This window comes from Monodon monoceros, unplaced genomic scaffold, assembly GCF_005190385.1.
Source record: "Monodon monoceros isolate NGI ecotype Baffin Bay Population unplaced genomic scaffold, NGI_Narwhal_1 Super_Scaffold_11, whole genome shotgun sequence".
Classification (NCBI taxonomy): Eukaryota; Metazoa; Chordata; class Mammalia; order Artiodactyla; family Monodontidae; genus Monodon; species Monodon monoceros.
Window position 1 is genome coordinate 75,709,422 of NW_021703767.1, and position 19,128 is coordinate 75,728,549.

Here is a 19,128-nt window from a genome sequence, read left to right on the forward strand (position 1 = left end):
ATAAATTTTCCCTAAGCTGTGGTTGTTTTTAAAGATGACTTGCAGGCTACTCCAGCAATGAGCTGCAAGTTTTGTGTTTAATCTTTGAAGCCAAAAAGCACAAGGGGCGATCTAATTAAAGAAATTACTTTTGTGACTATCATCTAATACATATATTAAAGACAGTGCCTGCTGTGAAATTACCTGGCAGAGAAGATCCTGAGGCAAGATTAGTGTCCCGCCTTTCAGCTCATATGTATTCTTGGCCTGCTGCGCCAGATGTTTTGCGAACAGAAGGACCTGGTGAAGAAAATTCTCATTAGCATCACAAAGAATCCTGTAATTTGGTGATACTTGCATGGTTACAAAGAGAATTATGTCCTTTATCCTATGCAATAAACCAGTAAGAGAAATTTTTATGGTTCTAAAGAATCCTGTTTTACTAGAAAATAGATGTTGGATGAAGAGGATGAGAAGCGGGCAGTGAGGCAAGATAGAAGAAATGTCTGCCATATATGCTAACTGGGGGGCGTTGGGGGGAAAGTATTAATATTCTTTTTTTTAACATTTATTTTATTGAAGTATAGTTGATTTACAATGTTGTGTTAGTTTTTGATGTACAGCAAAGTGATTCAATTATACATATATATATTCTTTTTCATATTCTTTTCCATTATGGTTTATTACAGGATATTGAATACAGGTCCCTGTGCTATACAGTAGGACCTTGTTGTTTATCCATTCTATATATAATAGTTTGCATCTGCTAATCCCAAACTCCCAATCCATCCCTCCCCTATCCCCCCTCCCTCTGAAAGCATTAGCATTCTTTAATGAAGATTTTATAATTCATTTGATCTTACGGGAAACAGGTAAGTTTAAAAGTTCAAGGGTGAGGAAAAGATCCAAATAAATAAATAAAGAATTTCAAATTTAGAAAATCAGAGCTAATGCCATCATTTACCAGAATGTTACCTTAACCCACTCCCTCAGCAGTCTGAGCTTCTCTTTATGCATATGTAAATCAGGCATATAACAATATGAATAATAGTTATTAACTGGTGGCTGTGAGGATTGAATGGGAATAATGCTATTCACAGTAGTTTTTACTTTTTTAAAAACAAAGCCTAAGTTATGATCTTTAATTGAAAAATTAAATGTTATACCAGAGAGCCCACTGATCTTAGGAGGAGAAAGCCTGAGCTGTATTTTGGCTTCAGCCACCAATGACTATGTAATTTAAGGTATGTCTTTCCCGGTCTTCAGTTTCAGAATCTTTAAAATGAGGGCAGTGGCTTGGTTGATTCTTAAGGTTCCTTCCGTTCCAGTTCTTGTGTTTGGTGGTTCTATATCTAAATTTTTGTAATAAAAGTCTACCACTTTTATTTTTCCAAATAAAAAATCCTAAGGAACAAATAGGTTAAGGTGTTTGCCCAGGCTCTCTCAATAAGCTAACAGCAGTTATACATTAAAATGCAAAACCCCAGAACTTAGTGACTTAATGCTGCGTTAAGTTGCTCTTTTAGATACATACTTATTACAGTGGCTCCTTAAGATTAAATACTCTGAAAAGAACATTAAAGGTTGGCATTTTAGGGATACTGCCAGTACACTTCTCTTGAAATCTTACACGCATTTTACTGGCTTTAGGAGAATTAGTTAGCAAAGCCATACACACTTTAGTTACACAGAGTATGCAACAGGGGGCTCTCTAACAAAGAAGAAAATGAGACACACAAATTTAGGCCTGATTCTGCTTCAGAAGCAAAATTAATCTTGCTTGCAATTTTCAAGGAAGTAGAAGTGAGATGCTGTGCTATTACAGGGCTCAGTTAGGATTATAAACCATGGGGATGTCAGTATTGAAGATAACTTTTTGATGATTACAGGACAACAGTGTGATATTGGATGGTTAGTGTTCTGTTGGAGAGAGGCAGCCATACCCCAAATCTTGGTAAGGCGTTTTGTGCAAGCTCAGAGCTGCTAGCGTCCTCTCCTTAGTGAATGTCTGGGTTGAACAATAAGGAAAGCTAAAGAGAAGAAGATTAGTTCAATGTATCAGAGGAAACTGTCAGACCTGGAAAGGGGCATTAGAACCAAAGTGATAGAGTGGAGAGGACATCCCTTTGGAAGTCAACAGACTTAAGTCCTAGTTCCATTACTTTTTAGTTCTTATCTTGACTGATTGAATTTAATCCTCTGTCAATGTGTTGTTCTTTAATAGTATAATAACAATCTCTATCATGCTTGTCCTACAGGATTTTTGTGAGGATTAAATGCTTGAGAACACTTAAATCACAAGGTGTGATATGACTTTTTCTCAAGCGGTTCATGCAGTCTCCCAGTTCATACATATCTTCAGCTACTGAGAAGGAAAAAAGATGGGCCTGCTACCAGCCACTCTTAGATGAGAGCATCCTTCATATCAGGTTTTCTAACTCTGGGCAACTACATGTAGGACAAAAGGAAGAGCTCCAACAACCATCACCGGCACACCACCATTCCTTCTTCCCCCATTGCCACCAACACCACCTTGCGGGGAGGTGACTGATCTATTAGTAAGAGGCTGGATCCAGACTTCCTGTGTTCAAATCCTGGTCATTCCCTTTACTAACTTAGAATCTTAGCCAAGTTACTTAACTTTTTTGTTCCTCTCTTTCCTTGTTGATAATAATGATACCTACTTCATAGGGTTGTTGTGAGAATTAAGTCAGTTAGTATATATAAAGTGCTTCCACCAATTCCTGGTAAATAATTAGCTCTCAGAAATATTTGTTTTGATTATTATTGCCTTTATCCAGAGTTACAGAGAAGTGCTGTGCGGTAAAAGATAACCAGTAAGGTTTAGTTCCAGGGACTGAAGGCATCTAGCTATGAGCCAGGGGGTGAAGGATAACTGATCACTCCTTTTACTCTAGTTAACTACCCTGAAGTTAAAAGGAAGATAAAAGGGAATATCCTAGTTTGTGTCACATATGTGGTATGATGTGGGTGAGCATATAGAGTCACAGGATTTTAGAGAGGGAGGAAACCTTGGCATTCATCTGGTTAATCTCATTTTAAGTATGAGAAAATGGAGACATCTCTAGAGAGGAGGAATAATTTGTCCAAGGTTCCATTTTGAGCAAATAGCATGAAAATGAGATTTCAGCTCAGGCTAGGAAGTAGGCCTATTGGAAGAGACTGCTTCTGTTGACTCTCCTCACTATAGAATTATCTCTTTCCTTCATCTGCATTTTTACAAAACTTCTTCTTAACAGTCATCCGAGACATTGCACCCAGGAAAAAAATACCCAGCAACAACAACCATCTCTGAAGTCCGCCTGTGATGGGAACAGCTTTATTTTACTTTGTGCCATCTTTGCAATTAATAGACCACTTCATTGTTTCTTATTCCTCCTCCACCACCACTCACTCAGAGATAGAGGAACCCATTCTGAACCAAAATTGAGAGAATTTAGCAGCTTCAGAGAGTATCACTGAGATCAGTCATTTATTCTCATGACAGTCTTTGCTACAGCTACTAATGTCCTTTCTTTTTCGAGTAAGTGATCACATAGAACATATTTGGGTACTTTATATTCTATACTTTGTTTCTTGTTATATAGAATACCTAACTAAATGTCACTCCTGGTTTCAGGACCCTTCCAGAAGTAACCTTTCATTAGAGAACTTAAAACATACAGATCATCAGTTATTCTTTTAAAACTTTCTAATTTTATAGACGAGTAAACGATGCCCCAAGGTTAAATGACCTTTCTGTGGTGACACAACTTTCTTCTCAAAAATGCCTCCTAGTGGGACACATGCTTACTCTCCAGTTTTGAAGATAGTACTTTGTATACAGTAAATTAAAAATTGTCAAGCAGGAAGTGGGATGGTTGCCTTACCAAATTCCTAACTTCATGAATGTGACAACTGGGAATCCACCATCCAATATCTCGCCGTCTTCCTCGCCATGCTTTGAGATATTTAGTTCCAAATCATTTTGTAAGAATTTTTCTCAGTTTATAATAAGTTTTCTCAAACTGGTTTTGAGTTTTCCAGAGTTGTGATTCTCCTTTTTCATTCTAAAAAGTGAAGGCAAAGATACTATATGTACAAAGATTTAAATAGTTCCTTCTTTCTACCATAAATTGAGTCTCCAGATTTCTCTATGATTACTCACGGTAGAAGTCGTTGATCTTGTAGCAGACAACTGCATCTTCAGGACAAATAAGTATTTTCACACTGTCTGTGGTGGGCCTAACAATTTACCTACAGAAGCCCTTCTGCGCAGGGAACTCAAAGAGTTGCTAACGCTATTCTTTGCCCTCCTAATCCTTTTCCTTTGTTAAGCTAATTAACTTTTGGTTACTTTTAAGTATCCTATCTCAGTGTGGGATCTTTCCTACAGAGGAATCCAGAAGGGTCAATGACCATCCTCTGCAGAATTCACTGTGGTTTTGATTCACACCATAGGGGCTTCTTACACTGGCCTTTCCTGGGGTGCTTTCCTCACTTACATTTTCATAGGTTCATATGTTTTCTTTCCCTTAGTCTAGAATGCCACAACTCAGGGGAACAATATCATTTAACCTTTCAACTGTTTGTTAAGAAGTGACACCTTTGATCAGCTATGCGGCCTTTGTGACACATGTTCATGCCATATAAAAGAAGTCTTAGCCCTGTGCTTTCTTCACAGTTACCCTGATCTGCTTTCCTTTGACTGTCTCCTTGAATCTTGAATCCATTTTACTGTCACTCTTTCCCAGTAGTAGTCAGTTTCACCATTCATTAATCATTACCTTCTCACTTTCTTAAAAAAAAGTTTTGCCAAGTATTGCCTTGGATGCAGCCTGCAGTCATTTTGATTCATTGTTTACCCCAGCAGTGCTGACTGTAACCATTTTATAGAATACCCATTTCAGCTCTTGGAACCCTCCTCCTGTGGTTTTGTCCCTGATCTTGACTTGAAAGTCTCTGGTGATGGGAAGCTTACTTTCCCATTTTGGGAAGCAGTCTATTTGATGGTTGGTCTGCACTTCCTTGTATATAACTGCTTAATAGAATCCAAGTTTGCCTCTGGACACACAAGATGCCTTTCTTTTTTAAATAAGAATGTTTCAGATGCTTGAAAATAGACATCAACTTTCCTCAATTTCTCTTTCCCTGGCTCTAGTTATTAAACTGGTACATCAAATGAGGTCATGATCACCAGAGAACGAGCAACGTGGATGCCTCTGACTTAGATTCTGAGTGGCCTTAACTCATGGGTTATCTTAACTTTTCTAACACTTTAAGAGTATAGATAGTCCCCTTATAAATTCGTATTGTGGTTTCATCATCTAAAAAGTCACGAAGAAAGCTTTGGATTTTGTGTCAGCTAAACTAAATTTGAATTCTTGACCAGACCCATACTTCAGACAATTAATTAACCTTTCTGACCTTTAGTTTTCTCATTGTACATGTGGATAACAATATTGACCTTATGTGGTTACCCTGAGGATTAAGTAAAAGAACCTGTATAGAGCCCAGTACTGTGCTTGGTGCATTGCAGGTGCCTAATAAGTCTTATTTTCCCTTCTCTTTTCTACCCTATCTTTCCTTTCCCTCAAATACTATTTTTTTTAATTGAAGTATAGTTGATTTACAATATTTTATTAGTTTCAGGTGTACAGCATAGTGATTCAGTATTTTTACAGTTTATACTCCATTAAAAGTTAACAAGATAATGGCTATAATTCCCTGTGCTATCCAGGATATTCTTGGTGCTTATCTATTGTATAGTAGTAGTTTGTGTCTATTAATCCCATATCCCTAACGTGCCCCTCCCTATTTCCCTCTCCCCACTGATAACGACTAGTTTGTTTTCTATATTTGTGAGTTTGTTTCTGTTTTGCTGTATACATTCGTTGTTGTTACACTTTAGTTATGTGATATCACACAGTATTTGTTTTTCTCTGACTTATTTCACTCAGCATAATATTCTCTAGGTCCATACATGTTGCTCAAAATTGCAGAATTTCATTTTTTTATGGCTGAGTAATATTCTATTCTTTCTATCTATCTATCTATCTATATATCTATATCTATATATCTCACATCCTTTTTATCCAGTCATTTATTGATGGACACAAGATATGGTTGCTTCCATATCTTGCCTATTATAAGTAGAGCTGCTATGAACATTAGGGTACATGTATCTTTTTGAATTAGTGTTTTCATTTTTTGTAGATATATACCCAGGAGTGAAATCGCTGGGTGGTATGGTAGTTCTATTTCTAGCTTTTTAAGGAAACTCAATACTGTTTTCCTTAGTGGTTGTGCTAATTTACATTCCCACCAACAGTGTACCTCCTCACCAACATTTATTTGTAGACTTTTTGATGATAGCCATTCTGAGGGGTGTGAGGTGATAGCTCTTTGTTTGATTTGCATTTCTCTAATAATTAGTGATGTTGAACATCGTTTTATGTTTCTGTTATTCATCTATATGTCTTCACTGGAAAAATGTCTACTCAGGTCTACTGCCCATATTTTTGGTTGGTTTTTTTTTTTTTCTTTTTTTGATACTGAGTTGTATGAGCAATTTATATATTTTTAATATTAACTCCTTGTCAGTTATATCATTTCCAAATATGTCCTCCCGTTGTATTGGTTATCTTTTCATTTTGTTGATAATTTCCTTTGCTGTGCAAAAGCTTTTAAGTTTAATTAGGTCCCATTTGCTTATTTTTGCTTTTATTTCTTTTGCCTTAGGAGACAGATCCAAAAATACATATAAATATTGCTAAAATTTATGTCAAGGTGTTCTGCCTATGTTCTCTTCTAGGAGTTTTATAGTTTCTGGTCCTACATTTAGGTCTTTAATCCACTTTGAGTTTATTTTTGTAAATGGTATAAGAAAATGTCCTAATCTCATTGTTTTACTGTAGCTGTCCAGTTTTCCCAGCATCACTTATTGAAGAGACTGCTTTTTCTCCATTGTATATTCTTGCCCCATTTGTCGTAGATTAATAGACCATAGGTATGTAGGTTTATTTCTGGGCTGTTTGTTCCATTGATCTATGTGTTTGTCTTTATGCCAGTACCATAGTGTTTTAATTACTGTAGCTTTGTAGTATAGTCTGAAGTCTGAGAGAGTGACACCTCCAGCTTTGTTCTTTTTTCTCAAGATTGCTTTTGCAATTTGGGATCTTTTGTGGTTCCATATGAATTTTAGGATTATTCTAGTTCTGTGAGAAATGTCATGGGTATTTTGATAGGGATTGCATTAAATCTGTAGATTGATTTGGGTAGTATGGTTGTTTTAACAATATTAATTCTTCCAATCCAAGAGCATGGGATATTGTTGTATTTCTTTGTATCATCTTCAATTTCCTTCATCAGTATTTTATAACCTCCTTGGTTAAGTTTATTCCTTGGTATTTTATTCTTTTTAAAATAATTAAAATCCTGTTTAATGTGATTTTAAACAGGATTGCTTTTTTACTTTTTCTTTCTGATAGTTCATTATTAGTGTATAGAGAAGCAACAAATTTCTGTGTATTAATCTTATATCCTGAGACTTTGCTGAATTCATTTATTAGTTCTAATAGTTTTGGGGGGAAGACTTTAAAGTTTTCTATATAAAGTGTCATGTTATCTGCAAATAGTGACAGTTTACTTCTTCCTTTTCAATTTGTATATCTTTTATTTCTTTTTCTCATCTGATTGCTGTGGCCAGGACTTCCAATAATATGTTAAATAGAAATGGTGAGAGTGGGCATCCTTGTCTTATTCCTGGATTTAGCAGGAAGGCTTTCAGCTTTTTATTTTTGAGTATAATGTTAGCTATGGATTTTTCTTAATGGCCTCTTTTATGTTGAGATGTGTTCCCTCTAAACCCACTTTGGTGAGAGTTTTTTTCAAATACTTTTAACCTATACTTCAAATGTAGAGGTTTCAGTTTATGTTTTTGAGTGATTTGAACTAAAAGGCCTGAACTAAAACCCAATGATTCCTTGACTGACATAAAAATTGGGGTTAATATAAGACTGTATTGAAGGTCAGTGTGTAACAAAGGAGATTACAACACAGAGATAATTTGAAACTAACATCTAGATAACTTGATATGGTTCATTCTCTGGAGTCCACAGCTCTAGACTAGTGTCTTAGGAGCCTCTATGAAGTTGTTTTCCTATATAGTTTCTGGCCCGATTCTGTTTGGTAGAGGATTTCTTCCCTTAACGGTCAGGAAAACTTTAAGTGTGGATGGATTACTCAAAATCCAGGTACAAAAAAGAAGAGCATACCTTACTCCGAGAGTTAAATGCACCTTCCCAAGCCCATATCTTTTTTTTATCTGATGCCTGAAACTATGACTTTCTACTCACTTTAGGGAATAACTCTTCCCCTTCTGAGAATGTTGTGGATTTACACTAGGGTTTTATCAGCATAGCATCATCAGAAAAAGGTAACCCAACATCTGTGCTAGATGCACAAAGGGGATAAGGGAAAACACATTCACAGATTAAGACCTTGTGTTTTCCTCTATATCAGACATTTGTTTGTTTGTTTCTCTTTTTTCATAGCTACTACTTAACTGATGCTATCAGAGACTAAAGGTGATACCACTATTAATAAAAGTATGCCTAAGGTTTTGCTTAAGGTAAAACTTGAGACTGTTCTTACTCATCCTGAGCATGTATTACTTTCAAGTCAAAATTAAATCAACACACATTTACAGAGCATCTACTATAGTCAAAGTGATGTACTAGATCCTCACAGGAACAAAAAATGTAAGTCATGATTCTCACTCCCAAATTCTATTTCTACTCTTATATATAGATCATATTTAGAATCTATTTTATAATAAAATCCACTTATTTTAAACATAAAGTCAACATCCTTTCCCTGGCTTTTGTCCTCAGAAAATAATAAATGCTTCTGGTTACTTATCTTTTAAAAGCCAGCTATGGCTATTTCCTTGTCTTTTTCCTTTTTATGGATGAGAGGAAGAACTGTAAAAATGAAGAGAAGGGAATGGCCCTCTTCTCCATTGCTGTATTCTTAGCATACTCAACCAACTAGAGACAATTTTCTAGCTTACGTTTAAAGAGGTTTCTTTTCTATGGTTTCTAGTGATTACAATATGTATACATTATCTAGAATGGGATTATGACCTCATGAGATCCCTTCTAGCTAATACTGCATGTTTAAAAACTAATATCTTGTCTAAAACATTACAAAAGTATTATTTATCCTTCTTGCTCCAAATGCTGTTTAAATAAATATGCTTATGCAATCATCTTATTCCTTTGTGGATATCTGAGCACTGAAATGCTTATTTACAACTATCTATCTATCTATCTTGGCTTTGATTGTAGATGGTGTACCATCTACACCAGTATCCTCTTGATTTCATGTTGCGTATGCTGTATTAGTGGGCAAAATTAAGCACAGGGGAGTATAACTTTATGTGAAAATGATTGTTAAGTGAATAACTTAGAACTTTACTGAGTGCTTTCACTTACTACTCTGGAATTTTTGAACATTTTCTTGTCTCCACAGCATTCCAAAAGGAAGCTTGCCAAATATTTTTATTTTTTGTTTTGAGCTATTTTGTTTAGCCTAACAGTGTGAATTTAGAGGTTTGTAGATGAATGATGCTACTTTTCATCCATCCATCTACTCATCTACCCATCCATTCATTCATTCATTTATTCATTCACTCGTGCATACTGTTCCTTGTTTCAAAAACCAGTGTTATCTTTTCAATATATTATTTTAAGTAATCTAGGTCATTTTACAGGCAAATAAACTTAGGCTCAGACAAAGTAACTTTATGCAGAGAAAGATTATCTATTCTAAATCACATATTCTTTCTACTTTATATTTTATTTTTAGAGAATTCTAAAAAGTTAGGACTAGAAAGGACCTTACTGGTCACCTTGTCAAAACTCCCATTTGATCCCCTGACAGTTTTCTCTAACCAGATTGTATATTTAAGTTATTTCCAATAAAATCTTATTAAATATCAAATAGGATCAGTGAGGTCTTTCACTACTTGTTATTTTCACAGAGTCCAGTGCTATGTGCACACAGAGGACAAAATGTGAATTTATGACAATTTTAATAATATAATTTGAGTGTCAATCATGTGCCGGGTGCTGTAAGAGACTGCTATTTCAACAAGATCCATCCCCTGAAAATTTGGAATCTAAAATTAGAAATGGAGCAACTAGGTCCATGGAGAAAGCAGCTCAGTACAGATGGGTGACAGCATGAATGTTAGGATTATCAAACGATTTTAAGGTCATTTTGATCATATTCTGAGACTTTAAAAATTGACTACTCATTTTATTTGATGTCTGTGCTCTCTTTTTCATTCTTATATTCCTTTTCTTCTCTGAATGTGAGTGTGTTTGTGTGTGTGTGTGTGTGTGTGAGAGAGAGAGACAGAGAGACAGAGAGACAGAGAGAGACAGAGAGAGAGAGAGAGGGAGAGAGAGAGAGAGAGAGAGAAATTGAGAGTAGAGAGGGAAAGATCAGAACTGAAACTCTACACCTAAATATAGGGGTGGAGGTTGGTCAGGGCAGAAATCTAGGTACCATGTACCCTCTCAGGCTATCCAATTTTAATAGATGGATTGAATTTAGGCAGATTTTTGAGAGTATTGATGATCAAGTTGGAAATGTGGAGGCTACCCTTGAATTAGCTGAGTTTGTTTCTTGATATAAGAATAAATGTTTCATTTTAAACTTAAAAAGATAGATGGATGGATGAATTCATTAATTAATTCATTTAAGTATTTATTGAGCATCTGCTATATACTAAGTGATATTTTAGGCACTGGAGATAGGAAAGTAAGTAAAATAGACAATCTTCCTCTGCTTATGGGTTTTACATTCTTATGAGGATCTTCAAGCTACATTACTCATCTAGAAGGAAGGGGTATCACTGAATCGGTGACACTGGAAATTAGAAAAGGGCTAAAATGATGGAGAATCACTTGGGGCAGTTTTTTAATATCCTCAATCCAGCTAGGAAGGAAAATAACCAAGTGCCAAACATGTGTTTTAAGCCAAACCAATGTACATTTTTTTAGGAATAGGAATGGAAAAAGTGTAACTTTATCCTCTTACAGATTTCTCTAATTTCTGTTTTGATTTAGTTTCCCTGTAGTTTTCTCACGAAGCTCAACTTAAATTAATGAACTAAGGAGGAGAGTATTTGGAGGCCACAATCTCAGAACCAAAGAATACCCTCTTATGCCAAGGGTGAGAAAACCACCATCTTAGTTCCCTGGCCCAGCTGCAGAGGGAGGAGATTTGGGACACTTGAGTCCCCTGGTTCTTTGGCCCAGCTGCAGAGGGAGATTTGGGACACTTGAGTCCCCTGGTTCTTTCCAACATTGAATGATCCCTTCAAGGTCATTTATAAGATGTGAAACCCTCCTAGGGGAGCACTAGAGGTCAGTGAATGAAAGGACACATAACATTCCCGTTTTTTCTTTATGTGACCTTAATTGGGACATGAGAGACACTGAGGTCAGAAGACCTGGATTAAACTCCTGTATCTTCACTCATCGCTTGTGTGACCCTGGGAGAGTACATCACTTATCTGTAAAATTGAGTTATTATTATCTCCTTAATTTTCCCACAAGGTTGTTAAGAAACTCAGTGAGATAATACATGTGAAAATGATTTCTAAACAGTAAAAGGCTATATCAATGCAAATGATAATTACATTCTTATTTTAAATTGTATTACATGAATATAATTATTCATGATATCATGTTTTTATCGGCATATAGTGTAACATAGAGGATAAAAGAGGAGCTATGGAAATAAATTAGTTACACTTGAACTCTACCAATTCTTAACTGGGTGACTGACTAAGCAACGTAACCTCTCTGTGCCCCAGTTTCTTCATTTATAAAATGAGGATAGGGCTTCCCTGGTGGCGCAGTGGTTGAGAGTCCGCCTCCAATGCAGGGGACACGGGTTTGTGCCCGGGTCTGGGAAGATCCCACATGCCGCGGAGCGGCTGGGCCCGTGAGCCATGGCCACTGAGCCTGCGCGTCCGGAGCCTGTGCTCCGCAACGGGAGAGGCCACAACAGTGAGAGGCCCGTGTACCACAAAAAAATAAAAAATAAAAATAAATAAATAAAATAAAATGAGGATAATGACAGACCATACCTCATAGGGTTGCTATAAGGATTCATTGTGTCAATAATTGCAATGCAGTTAGAACCCTGCAGGGAGCTTAGCCCTGGCTCACATTATTTATAGCTTATGTTTCTTATTAAAACAGACATTCTCCAAAATATTGATAATTTCTCTACTTGGGCAATAAGGATACTACCCCTAATCTGTGTCATAAAGAAGAATTAAATATACCGTCTTTCTTATTTTGAGAGATGACCAAAACCAGACAAACATATAACATGTAGTAATTCAGTTTTGAACTGTTGAATAAAGCACCATAAAGGAATTCACAAATTATTAGAAAGTAGTTGTTTATGTTGCTGTTGTCAACCTATTTTAACTGACAATCTGAAAGAGAAAAGGAAATGGAAGTAAAGCCATTGTATGGGATAATATTCATGGAGAAAAGGTCTTCTTCTGCCCGTCAAGCTTGCGGTGTCAGAGGCTGGTGAGCTCATATTCACCAAGGTTTGAGTCAGGGGCCTGATCTCAGAGCAGGATGACATATGAGGAGAGACTGATTGCCCTCCACAGCTGGTTGTTGACTGCCCTTGCCCACAGTCACCCTCTCACTCCACCTCCATCCTCCCCTCTGTGCAGGGTGCTCACCTGGTTCCTCATTTTAAGGATTGAGCCTGTTTTGCACGTTTCCTGATAGAAACCAGAAATCTGGGTTCCTCAAATATGGAGACACTTTTTCATTTTGGCTCCTTTGTGTTCCCAACAGACAAGGACACTGACAATATTCCGCTAATGAAAATTTTGTTTGCCATTACAATGTCAAGGTTAATCATTCGTTTCAAGTAGATTTCCTGCCTTTGTTAAATACATTATGTCCAGGAGTGAATGACGGTGTGTATGAATCACAAGCTATGTTTGCCTGTTTTGGGAAGTCTGGATTTTATAGGAGGGACTTGATTTAAATGGGTATTTTAATGACAGCATGCTTATTCTAATACTTTACATTATGGTCACATCTTCTTTGAGCCTTGCAGTAGCCCAGTTAGATAGGTACTGCTCGTGTCATTATCCACTGATGTATTTTACAGATGTGGTTTGGAGATTGAATAACTTGTCCGGTAGCATACGGTGAGTGGGTGATTAAGACAAGAGCCAAATAAGATCATGATGGGATGAACTATAAGCTGGTTGAGGGCAGGGAGAATGTAGAGGCGTAAAGAGTTCCCCTTCGTAACTGAAACAGGGCCTTGGATGCAACCTGTGCCCAATTCAAGGTTTCAAGTGAGTGACTGTAGTGGTCCTAATAGTTTGGTTTAGGAGTTGAAAGGCTTGGCCTATAAATACGGGAAAAACTATTCAACATTCTGTATTTCTCCCCTTTAGAACACAGAAATGACTTAAAATACAGAGATGATTAAGACTGTCCATGTTTTATGTGTTTGAAGGGAGGTCAGAAATATAAATATAATTATCGTTTCAATGTGTATCTGGCAACTTTCTTCAGGTAATTCCACTGCTTCCACCTACGCTGTCTTCAGAATTGTAAATGGAAATTCTCAAGTTGTTCAAAAAAAGAGCAGAAAAGTCAAGATATTGTTATCCCTGAGATATTGCCCTTCAAAATGACCTGATTATTTTAATTAAATAATCAGTAGGTTGATGTAATCTCATTCCTGAACCCCAAATGCAAAGATATTGGAAATGTCCTAGTAACCATGAAGGACAACTTACGAGAATTAGTGGCCCAGGTAGGAAACTAATGAATTTTTTTTTTCTTTTTTCGATATGGGCCATTTCTTAAAGTCTTTATTGAATTTATTACAATATTGCCTCTGTTTTATGTTTTGGTTTTTTTGGCTGTGAGACATGTGAGATCTTAGCTCCCTGACCAGGGATCAAACCCTCACCCCCTGCATTGGAAGGTGAAGTCTTAACCACTAGACCGCCAGGGAAGTCCCTGAATTTCTGAATATAAAAAAATTAACTAGGGTATTGCTTCTGACCTCAACAGCCATGTAAATAGGACCTAACTTCTCAGATTTCCCTGTATTTACCTCTTCTTCTCACTGGAGAAATGAAGTAAATGATGCTGCTGATGAGTTAAAGGGCTTGACAGCTAAAAAGCACCCTGACAATAGCCACAGGAGTGCAAGGGAAGAAGTAGAGTGTTTGTTGTCTAAGTGAATCGAAAACACCACATTCGCTTAGTAGCGATCTAAAGACATGGAATGTCACTTTCAGAAAGCTAGCATTTATTGTTTTCATTTTGTTCCTTAAATGCCTAACGATCCTGTCATGTCAAGACAAAGAAAAATTTCAAACAGCAACTGTTATCTGCTTTTTCATCTCTGCCTCCATCACCTTCTTCTTTCCTGTGCTGCTGCACTGATTACCTTCTGCATCAAAACATCTTTCATGTCTCATAAACCTACAGGAAAAAAAAAATTAACACACTCAAAGATTAGAGAACACACATTCTTTTCCCAGGCCCTTTTTTTTTTTTTTGGTGGGGGGCAGGCACAGACTGTAGTTCTAGTAAAGTGTGTTAAATTTTTGAGAGTCTGAGTTTATTTCTCCCTTCTAGGATAATGTGTTATCTAAAATGTATCTATATCTATATATCTCTCAAACTTTGACACCTGAAGAACTTGTCAAAAACTCAAAATTCCTGAGCTCTACTCATAGAGATTTCTGTTTCACGTTCTGAGAAACCATCAGGGATCTACATTTAAAAAAAGCATCTCAGAAGAATATCATGCATTTTCTTAAAAAAATAAACACTGTCATCATCTCTTTTACTCATTCGGCATTTTCCACTTTTCAGAATGCTTGCGCATACATATTCAGTTCTGTGAGGTAGATGGGAATGATTATTCCCATCTTGAGGATAAGAAAAAGACTCACAGTTTAGCAGTGATTTTCTCAAGGCCTCACTATACACCCCTCTCTCGCCCGTTTCTCTGGATTCCTCACCTTAGCTGACCTTTTCCTTTTTGGGTGTTGAACTGCAAGAGGCAAGGAGCCCCCAAAGCCAGCCAGTACTATTTGTACCTGCCTTCCTCAAGAATAAGACAAGCCTTGTGGTAGCCAAGGAAGGAAAACACGTAATCTTATCTGTGAAATGTGAACATTTCCCAGATGTTCCCATAACATTTCCCATATCATTGACAGTGATAACAATTGATTTTCAGTAATGTCCCTTACCACATCCAGATGCGCTTTTGAAAATGTATTTGGCTGGATTCAGTTTTGGAGAAGAGGTCTGTGTGTGGTCGCCTGCGTGTGTGTGTGTGTGTGTGTGTGTGTGTGTGTGTGTATCTTTTTCCCCTGTTATGTACTGTTAGAATCCCAAGTTCACTGCCCTTATTCAGGCACACTGAACAGCTGCAGGGGATGTGGTGCTCCCCATTGACAGCTGGGATTCCCCCCTCTCAGGGCGCCTGGCCTATTTAATCCTCCCAGCTGTCTGCCTCGTAAACCTGTCTGCCTGTGTTATGTCCAGCTGCAGCATGAAAGGTCCAGGCCCCCAGACATGGTGGGGCTGTTTAACACAGTGCTTGCTCTAAACAGCCTCACAAGCCTCAATTCTTCTCCTTCTACTAGGCCCACAGGTTTGTGCCCACATCTAGAGAATTCCTGGGCCCTCTCCACAGCCCACATCCATTCTCAGTAGCTGCCAGGGCCTTCACGTTCCTTGCCCACTCTTAGGGTATTTCCAACATACATGTTTCTGCTTGGAAATCATCCATTAAATCTTTTGGCACTACCCTTGATGCTTAGTGGAATGTCTGTTAAGGGGAGGGACTAGGGATATTTGAAGACCGATTGAAGAGAGATACTAAGTATGACTAATAGCCACTTCCAGGCCTTAGCATGACTAGTCCTTTATGTTTCCAAATTTTTTCATGCTGCATTTTAACTTGGGTGACATTATCTTCCCCGCTGAGTTTTCTGTTGCATCCAGCTGTCATCACAAGCACTCCTGGAGACCCGATTGCCCTCCACAGCTGGTTGTTGACTGCCCTTGCCCACAGTCACCCTCTCACTCCACCTTCGTCCTCCCGTCTTTGCAGGGTGCTCACCTGGTTCCTTATTTTAAGGATTGAGCCTGTTTTGCACGTTTCCTGATAGAAACCAGAAATCTGGGTTCCTCAAATATGGAGACACTTTTTCCTGTTCCAAAATGTGCTGAAGGTGGACCCAACAGGCCATTGTTACTTTCTCCAGTGTCTGCTGCCTTCCTTTCTAAAAAGAGAATTCTTTGTGCTTCAGCTTATTGGAGAGACGGCAGATTGCTTTGTGGGCGCCTCACCCCTAGCCCCTCTCTGTGTACCCGGGATCCTTTAACGGGCCGGTAGTGTTTTCTCTTGGGGGAGGGATGGGACAGAGCCGACCGGAGCTGCAGTTCCTTCGTTCTGCCTCTGAGAATTTCTCATACAAACCTTAATCACGTAGGATTGCGTAGAGAGGAGAAAAGGGGAAAGACAGAAGGCGGAGAAGGGGGAGAGGGGTGACGGGAGGGAGGGGGAAGAGTCTGGGAACAGAGGGCGCGAGGGAGGGGAGGAGGACCCGAGCTCTCTGCTATTCCTTGCGCTCCGGGAGCCTGGCCCCCAGGCTGGCCCCACCTGGGCGCTCCCAAGCTCTCAGCGAGTGGGCGAGCAGTGCCAAAGGTACACCGGCGGCCGCCTGCTCTTCGTCCCACCCTCCGTCTCGGTGGCGGTCGTCCCCGCCTGGAGTTTCCTGTGGAGCTAAGCGCTCCAACCCAGCGAGCCGGCTAGGCGGCGGCGGTGGCGTCCAGGAGCCGGTGCGGCTCGGCGCGCTTGGAGCCTCAGCCCCCGAATGGGACTCAGCCCTGAGCGCCCCCTCCGGGGCCTGGGGAGGAGGCGGCGGGGGGCACCCCGCTAGCCCGCGGCTCCGAGCTGCCACCCGCGCAGCAGGTTGGCCGAGTTGGCGGCAGCCCGCACCTGCTTCCTGGCCCTGGACCCAGAGTCTGCGTCGGGCCCCGAGGGCCCCAGTGGTACACGCAGCCACCTCCCGACCCCCAGACCCGGCCGCCTAGGGGGCCCCTCTTGCGCCCCGGGCGCCAGACCATGGTGGGTAGCTCCGAAGCGGAGCCGCAGCCGCCTGGAGCCGACGTCGCCCGCAGCCAGCCCCCGCCCCACCCGAGCCGCTGCGCGGGTGTTCGCAGCGCGCGGGTCCCTTCCTTCTTCGGCCGGGATGGGCCGCGCGGGACTGAGTGATCGGCCTCGCGTCCGGCGGGTAATCCCCATCTGATCTGATGCCTGTGAGCCGCCGACTGCCGGGCCGCGCGAGCCTGGGGGCCCCGGGCAGCGCGGCGATGACCTGATCCCGAGCTCGCTAGGGCGCCCCCTCCTTCCCTCGCTCCCTCTGAGCCTGTGCGGAGAGCTGCTCGGTGCGGCGGCCCCGGGCGGACCATGGCGGGGAGCTCCAGTTAAAGGCGTGTGGGCGCCGAGCTGGAGAGGAGACCTTCGGCATCGCTGCCTTTTGAGGGGGCTTATTTAAACTACTGAGTCATTCCAGATTTAGGATTCCCTAAATAATCACCAACTGTGCCCGTCTTGTGCCAGAAAGAAAGAGGAAAGAGAAAGAGCACCTGCTCTCGGGACCCCGCGTACCCGCGGCGCTCGCCTCTCGCGGGTTTCTCCCGGAGGGGTGCCTGGCCCTCGAGGATCTCCCTCCCTCCCTTCCTTCCTCTTTCCCCGTCCCTCCTTCCCTCCCCCCTCCCTCGCCTCCCGCGCCTCCCGCTCTCCTTGCAGCGCTGCTGGCGGGGAGTCGCGCTCGCCGCAGCTGGAAACAGCTGCCCCCGCCTGGCGCCCCTACCCCGACTCCAGCTAACCGCTCCCACTTCGCGCCTCTCGGAATTCCAGAACTCGGGCGGCGGGCCCCTGGAGAACCGCAGCCGGTGCGATGCATTCCGTAGACCTCACCCAGCCGGGACGGACCTCCTAATCTCCAGAACTGCGGGCCGCAGGGAGTTAAATTGCTGCCTTCCTCTCCTCTCTTGCGGTTGGTGGCTTGTTTTCTAAAGGAACGTTTTATTCACTTTTTAGTATTTTCTACCGGGGGCACGCTACCCGCCTCGGTCCAGGCTGCTTTGTAAACGGGTTTTGTATGTATATATGTGTAGATATACTTTGGACACCTTACAACGCTTGCGCCTCTCCAACAGGGGCACGGCTTGTTGTTTTGGACATCCTTCTTCCCTTTCCACTTGGTACTCCGAACGCAGTGTGACCAAACTCCCCACTGCCCCTTGGACGCGGATCGCCTTGGGGTGCAAGTTTGGGGTGCAAGAGTCTAGTTAACAGGAAGGCCTGGGACCGCCCCGCCCCCACCGCCAGCGGTTGGGGAAGTTTACATCTGGATTTTCACACATTTTGTCGCCACTGCCCAGACTCTGACTAACGTTGTGGGCGCCGGGTTTTCGGTACTGCGGCCTTCTCAAATATTAGCACTGCCTCCACGCGCCTGCCCTGTCCCTCCAGGCCGCCGAGGTCCTGCCCTCGCCCCGGCGGAGCGTGATCCCGAGGGCGCAGTGGAACCCGGGGCCTGGGGCCCGCGCTGAGCAGCTATGGCTGCAGCGATAGCCAGCTCCTTGATCCGGCAGAAGCGACAGGCGAGGGAGTCCAACAGCGACCGGGTGTCGGCCTCCAAGCGCCGTTCCAGCCCCAGCAAAGACGGGCGCTCCCTGTGCGAGAGGCACGTCCTCGGGGTATTCAGCAAAGTGCGCTTCTGCAGCGGCCGCAAGAGGCCAGTGAGGCGGAGACCAGGTCAGTAGAGGTACAGACGGTGGGCTCTCTAGAGGCTGACACCCCCCTCCCCTTCTGAAAAGCACAGGGGGCAACCACGATAGAGAACCAGGATCCCCCTCTTCCATTCTGGCCCCCGTTCTCCAAAAATGTTCAGACATCTTTCAGTCGCTCTCTGTTAGTTAATAGCGTCTTGTCCCATATTCAGGAAAACACTTTATACCTTGATGAAACCACGGTTTG

The 19,128-nt window shown here is 41.3% G+C and overlaps 1 protein-coding gene across 2 annotated transcripts in view; it reads left to right on the forward strand.

Annotated features, from left to right (window-relative positions):
* Positions 1-19,128, forward strand: part of FGF12 (fibroblast growth factor 12) — a 560,969-nt gene that overhangs the window by 297,124 nt on the left and 244,717 nt on the right. The window contains exon 1 of one of the 2 annotated variants that reach the window (XM_029213629.1): positions 18,507-18,906. The exons of the other annotated variant lie outside the window; for it this stretch is intronic. Coding sequence (XP_029069462.1) covers positions 18,708-18,906 — 199 coding nt within the window. The 5' untranslated portion in view covers positions 18,507-18,707. Of the gene's footprint in view, positions 1-18,506; positions 18,907-19,128 lie in introns of those variants that run through there. 2 annotated transcript variants of the gene reach the window in all.